The sequence below is a fragment of the Stegodyphus dumicola genome, chromosome 9 (assembly GCF_044657685.1).
Source record: "Stegodyphus dumicola isolate Sdum_Otavi_A_Nest chromosome 9, ASM4465768v1".
Classification (NCBI taxonomy): domain Eukaryota; kingdom Metazoa; phylum Arthropoda; class Arachnida; order Araneae; family Eresidae; genus Stegodyphus; species Stegodyphus dumicola.
In genome coordinates, this window is record NC_140776.1 from 119,973,185 (window position 1) to 119,988,964 (window position 15,780).

Consider the following 15,780-nt stretch of genomic DNA (forward strand, 5'->3'; position numbering starts at 1 on the left):
AGGTCAGATAATTGTAATGTATTTCAGTGTTTTCAATTTATTTAGGGGTACTTTTAATTGTTTTTAATTATTTTTTCTGTTTTGGTTAGTTATATGCAAATTTTGCTTGTAAAATTTTAAATATGGATTCATAAAAATTCATTATGTGCTGCATGGTATGTGTTTTCTTCTTTTTTAAGCTTGCAGAACTAAATGTACTCATTGGTCGAATAATTCTTTATTAAATAGATTTTTGGCAAAATTAAAATTATGTAAAATCCAAGCCCAAGCATACAGCATTTTTAGAATTATTATATGTATAGTGAAGGTAGAAAGTAGGCATTTTTTGTAATTGCTACTTAAAAGAATTAAGTTCTAATTTCATAATTTGAAATAATCTTCATCAGGATGATCTGCAACAATATTTATTTGATTCAGTGGATTATTTACAAAACTTCTTAATACATATAGGTTTGATTTTCAAGTTAAGTATTTAATCTTATATTAATAAATGTGAGAAGTATTGGATATTTTATGAACCAAAAGAATAAAATTAGTTATTTTAATAATTTTTGTGCAACTTTTATAAGACATTTTAAATGTAATCTTGTATTTGTTAATTTAAGTGAAATGCTTTTGACTCTTTTTTTTCATAATAGTCATTCCAAATAATTAAAATTTCTTTTTTTTTTTTTTTTTAAAGTTGAGGTCAGATAATTATAATGAATTCAGTGTTTTCAATTTATTTAGGGATACTTGTAATTGTTTTTAATTATTTTTTTTTGTTTCAGTTAGTTATCATGCAAATTTTGCTCATAAAATTTTAAATATGGAGTTATAAAAATTTATTATGAATTGTATGGTATGTGTTTTTTCTTTTTTAAGCTTACAGAATTAAATGTACTCATTGGTCGAATAATTCGGGATTAAATAGATTTTTGCAAAATTAAAATTATGTAAAATCCAAGCTACAGCATTTTTAGAATTATTATATGTATAGTAAAGATGGAAAATAGTCATTTTTGTAATTGCTATTTAAAAAAATCAATTTATAATTTCATAAATTGAAATAATCTTCATCAGGATGAGCTGCAACAGTATTTATTTGATTCAGTGGATTATTTATAAAATTTCTTCCCAGGTTTTAATAACACCTGGAAGGTTTGATTTTCAAGTTCAGTATTTAATCTTATATTAATAAATGTAAGAAGTATTGAATATTTTATGAAAAAGTAATGAAATCACTTATTTTAATAATTTATGTGAAATTCTTTAAAAGCCCTTTTAAGTGTAATTTTGTATTTGTTAATTTAAGTGAAATGCTTTTGGTTCTTGGCTGCAAAATTTGCTCATTGTTTTCATAATGGTCATTCCAAATAATTGTCTAAAAAATTTCTTGGTATGCTTAAAATTATTTTGCATATGTATATTCTGAAACTTGAGAAATGTCAATAAAAATCATTTTTTTAACCTCAAATGTGTTATTCTTTGTTTTAATATTTAATAATATGCTTAATATGAAAAGAAAAATAGCGTTATTTATGTAATTAATTGCAGACTTGTTAGAAATCTAACACCACGGCAGTAGTTAATTTTGTTTTCTATTAATTCTGATGTTAGTTATAAATTAATGCTAGATATTATATCAAAAGAATAACAATTATGTGAGTTTACAGAAAGAAGGGTTAAGGGGAAAAATAAGGAATATAAAAATAATAAAATTTATTTATTTATTCATTTATTTTGCAATTGAATTTTAGGATGTTCTATGTGAAACATCTAGACAATTAAAGATTAGAAGATAAAAGATCAGCTACACAATTTATCTGAAATGTATGAAAATAAAGCATTTTGAGGAATTTCAAAGTAAAAAACATTACTATCTCCTCGGACTGCGCTATTTAAATTCCACCCTGCGCTGCTGTTTCACTGCATAGCCGTGGCTCCTCGATATAGCGGCGCAGAGGCGAAACAGGTTTACATTGCGTCTATGGAAGCTTTCATTCTTTTCCTTACAGATTCTTTGATTGCTAATATGGCTGACGACATGCCGGTTTCTTGCCTGCTATTTCGCACATGCGCAGAAAGGTACGGAGGGTGGATGGATTGCCCCTTTGAAAGAAGCTTCAGGGACATACACAGTGTCTCTTCAGTCTGACGGAGCCACATTTGCCTCGGGAAACCTTTACTTCTTCTCCTTACAGATTCTTTGCGCGAAAGGACCATCGCGTCGAGTAACAAAAGACCACGCCCATAATCTGATGTCACCGAGAACTCTAATTTAATTGGCTGCTTACATAAGGGTACGGCGCGGGGTCCAGCTTCTCGTTTAATAACGTGTCCCGTATTTTTGCACATGGTACCTGCAGTTCTTGCGAAGCATCCAAGAACTTAACTACTCGGGATAAAATATTTTGCAAATTAATGTATGTGGAACATGGAATGTAATTCAAATATTTAAATCCGTAAATTCTTCAAATTGTCATTTAGCAAGTCTAGAAAATTCAGAACTTCATCTAATCATAATGTAGCCATTATAACATATATAGCAAGTTATATGATATAACAGTTTTCAGCTTTTAATTCTTTATAAAGGAAAGAAATGTCATGCGTAGGAGATAGATAATGAGTTTACTTAAAAAAGATAATGTTTTAAAAGAGAAAATGCATATCAGTGCTGGAGAGAAGCATCATGTGAATGAGGTATGTAACACATCACTTGGATATAACAGTTATTTGAACAGACATATTATCTTCCACAACGGGAAGAAACTTTTTCAGTGTAATATATGTAACAAGTCATTTACACAAAAGGGTCATTTAAAAATGCATATGCTTACTCATACAGGAGAGAAACCTCATACGTGTGAGGTATGTAACACATCATTCCAAAGAAAGCATAGTTTAAATGAGCATATGCTTATTCACACAGGAAAGAAACCTCATGTGTGTGAGGTATGTAAGAAATCATTCGTACTAAAGTATCGTTTAAAGGAGCATGTGCGTATTCACACTGGAGAGAAACCTCATATATGTGAGGTATGTAACAAATCCTTCAGACTGAAAGGCTGTTTAAATGACCATATGCGTACTCACACAGGAGAAAAACCTCATGTGTGTGATGTGTGTAACAAATCATTCAGCAAAATTGGTACTTTAAGCGATCATATGCTTATTCACACAGGTCAGAAACCTCATGTATGTAAGGTATGTAACAAATCATTCAGGCTGAGAGGTAGTTTAAGTGACCATATGCTTATTCACACAGGAGAAAAACTATATGTATGTGAGGTGTGTAACAAATCATTCAGACAAAATTGTACTTTACGCGAGCATATGCTTATTCATACAGGTCAGAAACCTCATGTATGTGAGGTATGTAACAAGACGTTTAGAAGAAAGTGTGATCTGAATGTGCATATGCTGACCCACACAGGAGAGAAACCTCATGTCTGTGAGGTATGTAACAAGTCATTTCGAAAAAATAATCATTTAAGTGAGCACAAGCTTATCCACACAGGAGAGAAACCTCATATGTGTGAGATATGCAACAAGGTATTTAGACAAAAAAGTGATTTAAACAGACATACAAGGCTTATTCATATAGGAGAGAAACCTCATGTGTGTGAGGTGTGTAACAAGACATTCAGACTAAAGTGTGAAATGAATGTGCATATGCTGATCCACATAACAGAAACTTCATGTGTCTGAGATATGCAATGAGTGATTTAAACAAAAGAGTGCTTTAAACTAGCGTGTAATAATTCACACAGGAGATAAATTCCATTAGTTAAATGTGTAACAAGTCTGTTAGACGAAAAAATATATTAGGAAGTATGTCTGCAGAGAACAGAAGCCTCATGTCTTTTGTGAAAATCAGATTAATAAAATCCTCTACTTATCTCTGCAGGAAGATCTTGTGTATGCAAGAAACAAATCTCATTATGTGAGGTATATGTAAGATGTATTTTCATGTAAGTTCTGCATAAATTATTTCTTTGTTTCTTTAAGAGAAGAACCTTATGCTTGCAAGATCAATGAGAAGTCCCTTTAAGATATTGCCAACTTAAAGCAATATCTGGTTATTCTTGGTATTTAACAAGGAAAGAAAGTTCTAAAACAGCAAAAGTCTAGACTTTTAGAGTTTGAGACTAATTTTCATATTCATAAGCTGGAAACTATATGGGTCTCACATTTCCCAAATATCGAATTTTGAATCCCTCACACTGGACTGCACTTTTCACAATATTTTGTGAAAACTACAAAGATATATATATATATATATATATATATATACTGTTTTATAACATCATTAACACTACAGGCTGATATTTTTCTTTTACTCCTCAGAAGTGAACTTTTGTGGAACTGCAAATTCCACAATTAACAATATACGTGCGACTTTGAGCAAAGCCAAAGCTTTTTGAGGAAGTCTGCTCCCTTTCACAAGCTTCTTCAAGTAAAAAGGTTTTACACAATAGCTACTGTTCATTATCTACCTGTAAGTGCTTAGTGTAAATCTTCTGCCAGTTGAATGTGTACCTTTTGCCAGAATGCATTATGTGGATAACTTTTTGTGACCTTTTTGAAATACTTCTAGTTCTTAAATTCTGAAGAACAGCAAAATATTTCTTCTCAGTAGACATATACTAGTTTTTAAGGGTTTTTGTGCTCAAGTTGGTTATTTCTGAGTTTTATACAAATTGTGGTTACAACACTGTAATTAGTTATAGAAGCATATTCCTAATCCCCTTTGGCAGATTGCACAAGATACTTCCAAAAATATTGAAGTGCTTTGCCATCTAAATCCAAATGCTAACACATCAATATGTATCTTTCACAAAAACAAGTACAGGGTTACCAGATCTAATACTGAAAAGGAGAAAAACGGGCATCTCAAATTCTGCCAATTTTTGCATGTATCTGTATTGTAGGGAAACCCTACATGTGTAAAGTGTACCAGAAGCAATCTGAGAAAACTAACCAGTTGTGAAACACTTTCACCATGCAGGGAAGAAACCCATGTATGAAACTAGCCAGATTTGGAAAATTTTGTCATTTTGGGGATTTTAATTAAAAATATACTCTGTTTTGGTATTGTACCTAACAGGTGTTTGTGAAATAGGACTCTCATAGAATTAGTTAAGCATAACTAGTTCATTTTGAAGTTTTATTTCATGGAGATCATTCGTCACAGCTTTAGTATTAGTCCTTTTTGGCACGATAAATGAAAGATTATGATGACCTTGTTATTTATGGTAACCCTAAATACTGAGCTGAAAAACATGCCGCCATTTCTGTCCTCATAACTTTAACGAATTTGGTTGGTATCGAAGGTTTGGTGGCAGGAGAGATAAATTGCATATTTTTCTTAAAGTTTCTTTCATGTTAGTAAAGTACAACATTTAAAAAGCCAAAATTTGATAATTAAAACTGATGCTTTTAATATTACATCACATGAGTCGTGACATTTTTTCATATGCCAACTCTGCATGTTATAAACTCCAACCCCCCCCCCCCCCCCAAGGAAAAAAACACATTTTGAGTTGCATGGGTAAACTCTTGGTGATTCCTTTGCTAAGGAACCACATGCAAATTTAGACTTTTTAGGCATGCAGAAATTATACAATTAAAAATATGAAACCATAATTTATGAATTAGAGCAATTATGATCTAAAGGGTATCAAATATTACCAAAAAAAAGCTTAATATTTATTTGTTTACTTTATTAAACATTTCTTTCAACGTGCGCATGCGTACTTATGCGCATTCCTTATGCTCATGCGTAAAGTTTGTGGCTTTGAGGTCTGGATTATAGATCATTCCGGATAATGGACATCCGGATTACAGACTTTGTACTGTATAGGGATGTATAATTGCTTCCCCCCAAAGAAAAAAAAAAAAACTCATTTTTAGTAGCATGAGGTAAACTCTTGGTGTTTCCTTTGGTAAGGAACTTCATTCAAATTTAGACTTTTTAGATGTTTCTTAAAATGGCCAATGATCAAAATTACCATGGTCTAAAAATACTTTTTTGCCTCATTTCTTAAATTAGAACTATAGGGATGTGTAATTGCATGAATTCATAGACCAAAATTAGGTTTTGTTATTGCTTTTATAACATTTTGTGCGACTACAAAAAATATAATGTTGCTTAGATTATGGAATACATTGCTTATAATTTACAGTTCTCAAATTTTATAAATCTCACAATCTAATAGCTGTATATGAATAACCTTCACTGAGTATTATTACTTTTATTAATAGTATGTTGACATAACAGTCAACTTTTTATTTTAAATTTTATGCAAATTTTCTACATTACTTAAACATTTAATCTAACAGAAATCTGAATTTTTTGTAATAAAAATTCTATAATAAAAGTAAGAGTACAATTTATATATAAAAATTTGACTACATGGCAAGCACTTAGATACTGATTTCAATGTCTTTAAATGCAATTATTATAAGGTTTAAATATATTTTTACTAAGTTCAGATATGCTCTTATTCTATTAAAAAATTTAAATGTACTGAACAGAAGGCACACTTTGTGCTTACAACTCAGTCAACCACTTATGGCAAGATAACTTATGATAACAATTAAGTTTAAATGTAAAATTTAAATTCAAATAAATTTAGCCAAAGGCTACACAAATCAGTTTAATGCAAAGTTTGTTTAAAACTTAACCGGCATGGAATTCAACTATCAGCAATTATAATGCAGGACTGAAGACTACAAATCTTATCTTATCTAGCAACCTAGTAACATGGCCTCTAAAGGCAAAACACGGTTTGTTTTACAAACTAAAATCTTCATTTGGATTTTGGTGGGAAAAAGGATGGGGAAATTGACAGTAAAGTTCCCAACCATAAAAAAACTCTGGTTACAAGATAAAAGAACGTTACATTATACTTTGTTCCCTGATTAATTATTCACTACATGAAATAGTGTAATGCATTTTTGTTTGCATCATATACAAATTATTTATTTTTTTTAAATGCTGTCCAAAACTGAACAGGATTTTTCAAACATATTGACCATATTTTTCAACTTATAGATGCAACATTTCTTCACTTCAGAAGTAAGATTTAGAATTAAGAAATAAGAAGAGAGAACAGTATTTATGAATAGAAAATAAATATATATGCTGGCTAGCAGACGGATGCCTTCATAAAGGACATTTTAAGAGAAACTGGCTCAGATTCACATTGCATGTAAGGAAAACCGCGAAACTCCCATATAGCCAGCCTGAACTACCACTGTTCAGTGGCTTATCACTCCACCACTAGTGGATTCCAATGACTGTTCGAATCTTTCACAGAAATCATCAGTTATGATAATTGTTGTTGTGTATGATTACCATTGGTACAAAATTTACTCATTATGAAAATTTAATTTTAGCTTTTAAGTTATAATCATAAATTACATGTAATAAATTGAGTGATTAAAAAATACACACTTCTTAATATTTTGACCATTTACAAAATTTAATCATAAAGTATTTCTAACACTGATACAAAATTTACTTGTTATAATTTAATTTGATTTCCTTCACTTTGAAATATTTTTTTAAATTTTCTTTTATTAACAGAATCTAAGAAACTAAAGTAACATATACTAGTTTGAAATGCATTTATTAACCTTTTGTAAATTTCATTATTCATAACATAAAAATTAACCATTTGTAAATTTAAAATAATAGCTAAATACTAGTACAGTCAAAAGTCTTTAATCCGGACTCGTTGGGACTTTCGCGATTCCGGATTATGGGGAAACTGATTATAGATCATCAGTTTAAATCGAAAGAAAGACGTACGACTTTTTCCTTCCTTTCTAAAAAAAATTGCAATTTGTTCGTTTTCAACCAATCAGCTACAGTCAAAAGTCTTTAATTTGGACTTGTCGGGACTTCGGCGATTCCGGATTATCGGTTTTTCCGGATTATAGATCATCAGTTTAAATCTGGTAAGATGGCATGCAGAAATTATAAAATTAAAAATATGAAACCGTAATTTATGAAATAAAGGGCAATTATGATCTAAAGGATATCAAAATTTACAAAAAAAAAAAAAAAGCTTAATATTTATTTGTTTACTTTATTAAACATTTCTTTCAACACGCACATGCGTAGAGTGTACATTATGCATAGTCGAAATTAGAAAATTGCAACCAGAAAACTATGATGTGTATCCGTGATATTTATAATGACGAGGAATTTGATTTAAATCATATCAAAGATGGAGCACATCGAGATGAAATACTACATTTAGTAAGGAATTATAAGCCGAATAAAATAAAAACATCTGCCCTGAAGATAAGGATAGTGCTGACAGATCAACTTCCAGTTCATTGCATGCCACAGCGTTAAAGATAAACAAACGTTAAAGTTTAGATAAACAAAGGATATGCCTTTATCCATTTTTTGCAGCAATTCCACTTTTTGTTTAATGGACTCCGAAACATACTTTCGCTTTGTAGATCTTTTACATATTAGTAAATATATATCGGAAATTCTATTTGACATAATCTAAAGTTCAAGCTTACTTTTATAACATTGCTCTAACAGTCTGCAAAAAATAATAAGCGGGATCCAATTAGAAGATTAAGGAACAATGCAATCTGCAACATTAACTGAAATAGATAATTAAATAATTTTAGCTTAGCTTATACTGCCCGTTATACATTAAACATTTATGCATCGCGTTTATGCATGCGCAGAAAGTTTGTAGCTTTGATGTCCGGATTATAGATCATTCCGGATTATAAATTCATTTACGGTAATGTTTCAAGAATTTATCATAGCAGTACTAGAAATGTTGAAATTTAAAGAAAGACTGTTTATTCTAATCAAGAGCTTATTTTTTAAGATTGTTATTTAGTCCAGATCGAGTTTTGTTGACAATCTGCCATTTTTTTTCCAATTTTCAAAGCTGGGCCTCCCTTGGCGACCAAAGCTTGTCGCCAAATCATATAAATCGCCAAAAGGACCAATATTAAAGCTGTTCCGATCATTCAAGTAATGTTCCATGTATTTTAATCTTCTTTTATTTAATAAATGTCCATATTTTTTTTTTTAAAGTTATAATGGTAAATGGTTTTTATAAATTAACTAGTCTTGAAAGCCAAATAAGTTAAAATGAACTAAATATTTAATTATAAGAATTATAATTTTTTTATGGATGTTTGAAATTGCCCAGTTTGAATAGTTTTTACTTATTTGGAAAGGTTACTGACGTTTAAAGCAAATGTTTACCAATCTTCATAGTTAAGACACAATAACAGGCCGAACAAATACTAATTCAGAAGTCAAACAACAAAAATCAACGTTAATTTGAAAATATAATGCTGATTTTTGTTGTTTGACTTCTGAATTAGTAATCTTCATAGGTTAGTTAATTTGCTTTATATTTATCTATATAGATTAGTTAATATTAAAGACAGTTATGAAATGAATTTTGTAGACTTCACTTAATACTAGTTCCTAAAAATTTCATTTATAATTAAGTAGCTTAACCTTATTTTTATTTACATTTGATATTTAATACGTTAAGCATAAATAATGTAATGTCAAGTCCCGAACTTTTAAAATTCTTGCTCACAGAATTTAAATTTGGAGTTTTATCCTGTACATTATGCATTTTTCATAGTTTTTAGGCAGATTAAATATAAAAGACATACTCTAAATAAGACTTAATTTAGTATGCTAAGTATCTTTACATATGTAAATTCAGTTCTAACTGATTGAATCCAAAAATTAACTGAATTCACATGAATGTGTGTCAGCATCCTTTATGTCAAAATATATTCTTATACTAAATAAGATGTGCTTACAAGTTTTACTTTGTTTATCTGCCATATTTCATAAACAATGAGAGAGTGTTCTTCATCATACACTGTAAATAACATGCTTAATTATGCACTGAGCTTTTCCGAAAAAATACTCTTACCTATAATACTCACATTAACGAGTAAGTATGCAAACACATACTTTCAGAATTCTTCATACATAACTATGTAGAACCCAGATGCAAGGATGTTTAACAGAATCAAATGAGCACAGTACTTATATGTGTGCTTACAACAGTACTTAATTATTTAGTATTATCTGCAAGATACAGATACAAATAACTCATTGCTAATAATGCATTTCATTATCTTCGTTAGTAAGTAACAGAATCAGAAAAGAAACAAATACAGATGCAAATACTAATTACCATACATATCTGTGTATGAGTCAACAATTTTAAGAAAAAAATCAAACTTCGAAGTAGGGGGTCAAATTATAGGCTTAACCTAAAATAATAATAATAATAATAATAAAATCCACTGGCACCGATTGATGACACGTTGGCGAACTTGATTATTAAATATATTGTTTATAGATAAAAAACACAGAATTTTTATTTATTCATTCCATTTTATAAGCAATAAGTTGCATCCCATGATTATTTTCAAATGAAAAACATTACCGAAAAAAGCAGCATTTCCAACAGGTGTTCTTGTTCACGCCCAGAAAAATGGTTGGTTTCAAAATGTATGGTGCAAAATACCAAGTGCACTTTTATGGAAACCTTCGCTTTTGATTTGTGATATGTTTCAACTGCATCATTCAGAAGTTCTTAAAAAGCATACAAAAAGTTCAAAAATCACACTTTCTGTGATCCCAGGAAGACTGAAATCCATTTTACAACCACTGGATGTGGTACGGCTCCAGTAGCCAGGGGGGTACAGCCCCCTAGTTTGTCACACTGCGACGGGCAGCCCGAGCGACTGGTAAGTAATAAATTAACGACCAGTTCTGCCTGGTACCTCCAGGTGGTGCTCCGCCCTCTTTAAGGAGCCAGAGCAGAGGTTGAACATTCGTGCCTGGTTCTGAGGGGTTCCGTATATGCAATTAAGTTCACGCAGGCGGGGAATGTCCAAAACTTACTTACTAGATGGACAGAAACTATCCGCATCATCGATATTCAAGCTACAATGGCAGCGCAGGCGTCAATTTGAGTCTTGTTTATGTAAGGCTCTAACTAAACTCCTAGGCATACAACGAATACGCACAACTGCTTATCATCCTCAAAGCAATGGCTTAATTGAGCAATTTCCCCGTCCTCTAAAAGATGCGTTAATGTGTCATGACACGCTAAAATGGGCAGAAGTTCTACCAACTGTGCTCTTTGGTTTGACAACAACCCTCAAAAAGAAACCATTGGTTGCACGCCAGCTGAACTCGTGTACGGAACTTCCATTAAACTCCCGGGCGATTTTTTTCATCACATCGAATGTTGCAACTCATCCTGTGGAATACGTCAAATAACTATGAAGTTGCATGCAGCGCATTAAACCAAAACCAACTGGATCACAAACCAAAAGCAGTCTTTATTGACAAAGAATTAAAAACGTGTTCACATGTGTTTGTGCGACATGATACAGTACGATGGCTACTTCAATCACCGTGCAACAGTCTTAATTTTTCGGTCTTAATTGACCGGGTGAATATCCATGAGCGAATATCCATGACTACCGACATGGATATTCGCTCTCCTGATACTTTTGGAACCTAAATATGTGCACCACACCAAACTAAATATTTGTCAAACTCGTTCAGGCAGACATGCGCATTTCATGGATTTTTACGTATCATCACAATGACACTGGAGGGGAAGTTTGCGGGGGGACCAAACAGAGATAAGTTAATCGTGTGTGTGGTCCCTGCAATTCACTGCTCCCAGCCTTCAAGACATGTTTTTGACATTGCAGAGACATAACTTCATGCCTAGTGTCATGAGATTTTAACGTTCCTGCACCGCAGGGACCTTATAAGAGACAGACTAACCCAGTGGGCGGAGCGCGCGTCACCGACATGTCGGCAAGAAAGAGTAGGGACGATCTGGTTTACTTTAACACTGAAACCTATGGCGTTTGTATCACATAACTCATATAGTGATAAGATTATGAAAGCCACAGTTTTTTTTCAAATAGGATTTAATATATCTGATTAAAGCACTTTTTACTGCATTTCGTGCATTTTTTTCACGCATAATTCTTGTACAAACATCTTTACTTTGGTAAAACGGTAAAGACTCTAGGCACAAAATTTATGAACTTAATTTTGCTTACAAATAACGTAAAATTAAATAAGATTGATAGTATGTGATGCTTTGAAATAAATAAGGTAAAATTAAACAACATCTGATAACTTTTAACAGCATATCTTTAGAATCTCCGCACTGGAGATAAAACTGTTATTTTCTGTACAGTGCCTCTCTCTGAACTTGTTGAGTTTGTTAATAAAAAATTCGTTAAGTTTTACAAAATATGAAATAGATTAAAACAAATTCGAAATTCAGCTGTCCAGATGCCCATGTTCGGGGAGGATTACATTATTCAAAATTTGATGGCTCTAGGTATTGTCGTTTTTGTCACAGTGCGAGAAACATACATGTATTTAAGCAGATTCTTCATTATTTAATTTCTTTAACTATAATACAGGGCAATAATATTTTGTAACAACAATTTGAAAGGAGACACGGACATTTATAGTAAAACAGCGCAAAATACCGCTTTGAAACTAACAGCCTTTCTAGGCTACCGCCCCTCTGGACAAATAAATTAAAATAACAGGAAATTTAAAAAAAATCTTATGCAGAACTAAAAATGAATTTAAAAAATACTCACTATAAAATGCAAGCAAAATTAATTATTATGGTTATATACAATTTGGTGCTACTTTGGTAGACGGTTGCACGGATTTTGGCGAGTAATACAACTTATGGTAAACCCATTGCTGGATAAGTTATTTATGGTAACCGATACTTTGTTGTCATTTTATTAAAAAAATAATGCGTTTTATTATGCATAACTTCCGTGTTTTAAATATTATTTATGGCTTCTAAATATTAAAAATCAATTTAATTTTACATTTTTATTTGAAATAAAAATTTTGTTGTTTATAATATTTTATATAATTTTATGTTGTGGATGATGTAATCAATGATGTCACCTTACTTAAAAAGTAATTGGTTTTATTAATATCTATAAATTTAATCTAATGTTTTAAACATTATTTATGGCTGCTAAATATTAAAATAAAATTTAATTTTGCATTTGTTTTAAAAATGATTTTATTATGAATGATTATTTAAATAATTTTAATTCTATGCGTGATGTAATCAGCTCCTTGATTGGTTACTGAATATTTGTGCATTATTGCGCCATTTTAAAATTTTATTATTCATCTCTTCGAATTCCTCGGATTTCAAATGGAATGGATATCTCCGTTTCGAAGACGAATGTTGTTATTGGTAATTACCAAGAATTATTGGTATTGGAATAAAAAAATTGCCCTTTGAGACTTTGTTTTGGCCAACCTGTCTTTCCTAATCAAAGATTTATTTATAAATTGTTAATAGCGTCAGAGGAAATTTTGGAGGAAACCTCGCTAATTGCTTCTTCATTGAAGTGCGAGATATTTGGATAACAGATGAAAATGGTTAAAAGATCCGATTCAATTACGATTTCGATTTTTTTGTGGTACTTATCAATAAACAAGAGGTTAAATTATTCAAAAAAATGTAAGTACATATTTTTCTTTTATTTTATAATTGTATACTTCAATTTTTGTTAAAAAAATTAATACACTATTTTAAAAAATTGCTGAGATAATTATTGTCACATATGTTTTAATTATATTTTATATAACGTATTTTAAAGTATTTGAATTTAATAATATTCTAATTCTCTTAAATGTTGGTAGGATGATTTTTAATTCGATATTCAATTTCAGTATAATCTAATTAAACGTTGGCACAATGTTTTTATAGTGGTGTTTTTATTCTCTTTTTTGCTATATGAAAGTAATAATAGCCTTACTTTAGTACTTTATACTCATAGTAAATGTATTTATTTACACTTGCCTGCCATCTTAAAAAAAGACATTTTCAACAAAAAATTAATGGTTTAATCCTAGTATCCGGTGCACACGGGATTTGGCTACTTTTGGCGACTTTATGATGAGCAGTAAAAACGGGGCATATACGATGATATGTGTATATTTGTGTTATACATAGTATGTGTTATGTATATACTATGTATATAGTGATAGTATATAGTGTATAGTATATACATAGACGTTCTTTGAGCCATTTTTGGTGTTGGCGATAAGTTTCAAAATCGCGCCAAGGCTGCACCGTATACTAGGATTTTACCAAATTAATCCATTACTTTTAATGATTTTTTTTTTTTTTTTTTTTTTTTTGTAAGTTTCGAATACTTTACTATGCGTAAAAACAGCGTTTTTCAAGATGGCTGACGATTGTAAAAATCGCGCCAACGTAAATCGCCAAAAATCCGTGCAACCGTTTACCAAAGTAGCAACTACAATTTTAATATTAGAATTAAATGTATAAAAATTATTAAGGAGTCAAAAGTGTTTATCGCTATGATGTATTATGAAATATAATTGAAATAAAATTCCTTTATAGAAATTGCGATATAATATTCGTCTATAATTTTATAAAAGCAGCATAATTTAGAATTTTAAACAAAACTTTCAAATATTCGTTTTTAAATATTTTTGTATTTTTTACTTATTTACACCAATAAAAAGCATAAAAATTGCAAGAGAAAATTGCTTGTTTGAAATTTTCTATTAGTTCAGATTTAAAATATTATTTTCTAAAAGAAGTAATTACAAATTTCTTTACAGCATAGGAAAAGCTAAAAAAATATCCAGCCCTGAAAGCATGCAATAGCTTTATAATTATTTAAAATGTTAAATATGCTTGATAAATATGCTAAATTTTTAAAAATCAATCTCAATTTCAAAAATAAAAATATGGAGAAATTGTAATTTGTGAAATGAGGCGCTACAACCAGCTTTTTCTTGACAATTATACACGCTGCAATAGGCAACCACTGTTAAATTTGTGCAAGTCGTCCTTACTCCTTCGAATGTAATCAAGGTGACAGCCGGGAACGCCTCAGATGAGGGAGAAAACCCAGTCCAGTCGTCACCATATCTATCTCGATGGTGAAGGCTAGAGCTACTAGAGATACAGGCTGACTTGTCAGCCATTTTGAATCTAAGCTTTAGGGTTGCAATTTAGGTGTGGAGCGGCAACTTTGGCTCTTTAGCGCTGTCCGCTAAAATTTAACATTCTAGAGAATCCGAATTTCAGCTTTTTTCTGCATCCATATAAAAATGTGTGGCTTTTCCCCCTTCTTTTGTCTTCAGTTCAGATTCTTTCTCGTATTTTTTTTTAAATTGCCAAATTTCTCGTATGATTCAAGTTATTTTAAAAGTTTCTAAAACATTTTCACATATCATATTTCAAATTTGTATTTTTAGTTAAACATACTTTCTTTTTGAATTCCTTTATTGAATTTTCAATTTTTTCTTTTAAATACACGCATAATGTTATTCATCTCAAAATGTATTTTTTGACAAGAGCTTTCCCTCAACCACATTCTTAATATGGTTGAAGGAAATCCCTCAACCTCCATTAATTTAGGATAAGGTTTAATCTTTAATTCTTGTTTTTTATTTTTAATATGTTATTTGAATTTTGCTCACATGGAATCAAACGTCTATTACTGTAGCAAATTTGTTAAAAATGTTATTTTGTGTGTGTTTCCAGAAAAAGCTGCTAAACACTTTATGATTTTAAATACTGATTCAGGATATACACCTTTAAATTATAATGCTTTTAGAATGAAGTGCAGAATGCTATAAAAATTACTTCAATGCTCAGATGACTGTGGGATTCATAGATTTAATAGAGTAAAAAATTCCATTAAATATTT

The 15,780-nt window shown here is 30.7% G+C and overlaps 1 protein-coding gene across 1 annotated transcript; it reads left to right on the forward strand.

Annotated features, from left to right (window-relative positions):
- Positions 1-2,006: 2,006 nt before the first annotated feature.
- LOC118190985 (uncharacterized) lies at positions 2,007-5,498 on the forward strand. The gene has a single exon (XM_035361772.2). It carries the CDS (start codon positions 2,605-2,607, stop codon positions 3,688-3,690), a length of 1,086 nt encoding a protein of 361 aa, XP_035217663.1. The 5' UTR covers positions 2,007-2,604; the 3' UTR covers positions 3,691-5,498.
- The last annotated feature ends 10,282 nt before the right edge of the window (positions 5,499-15,780 follow it).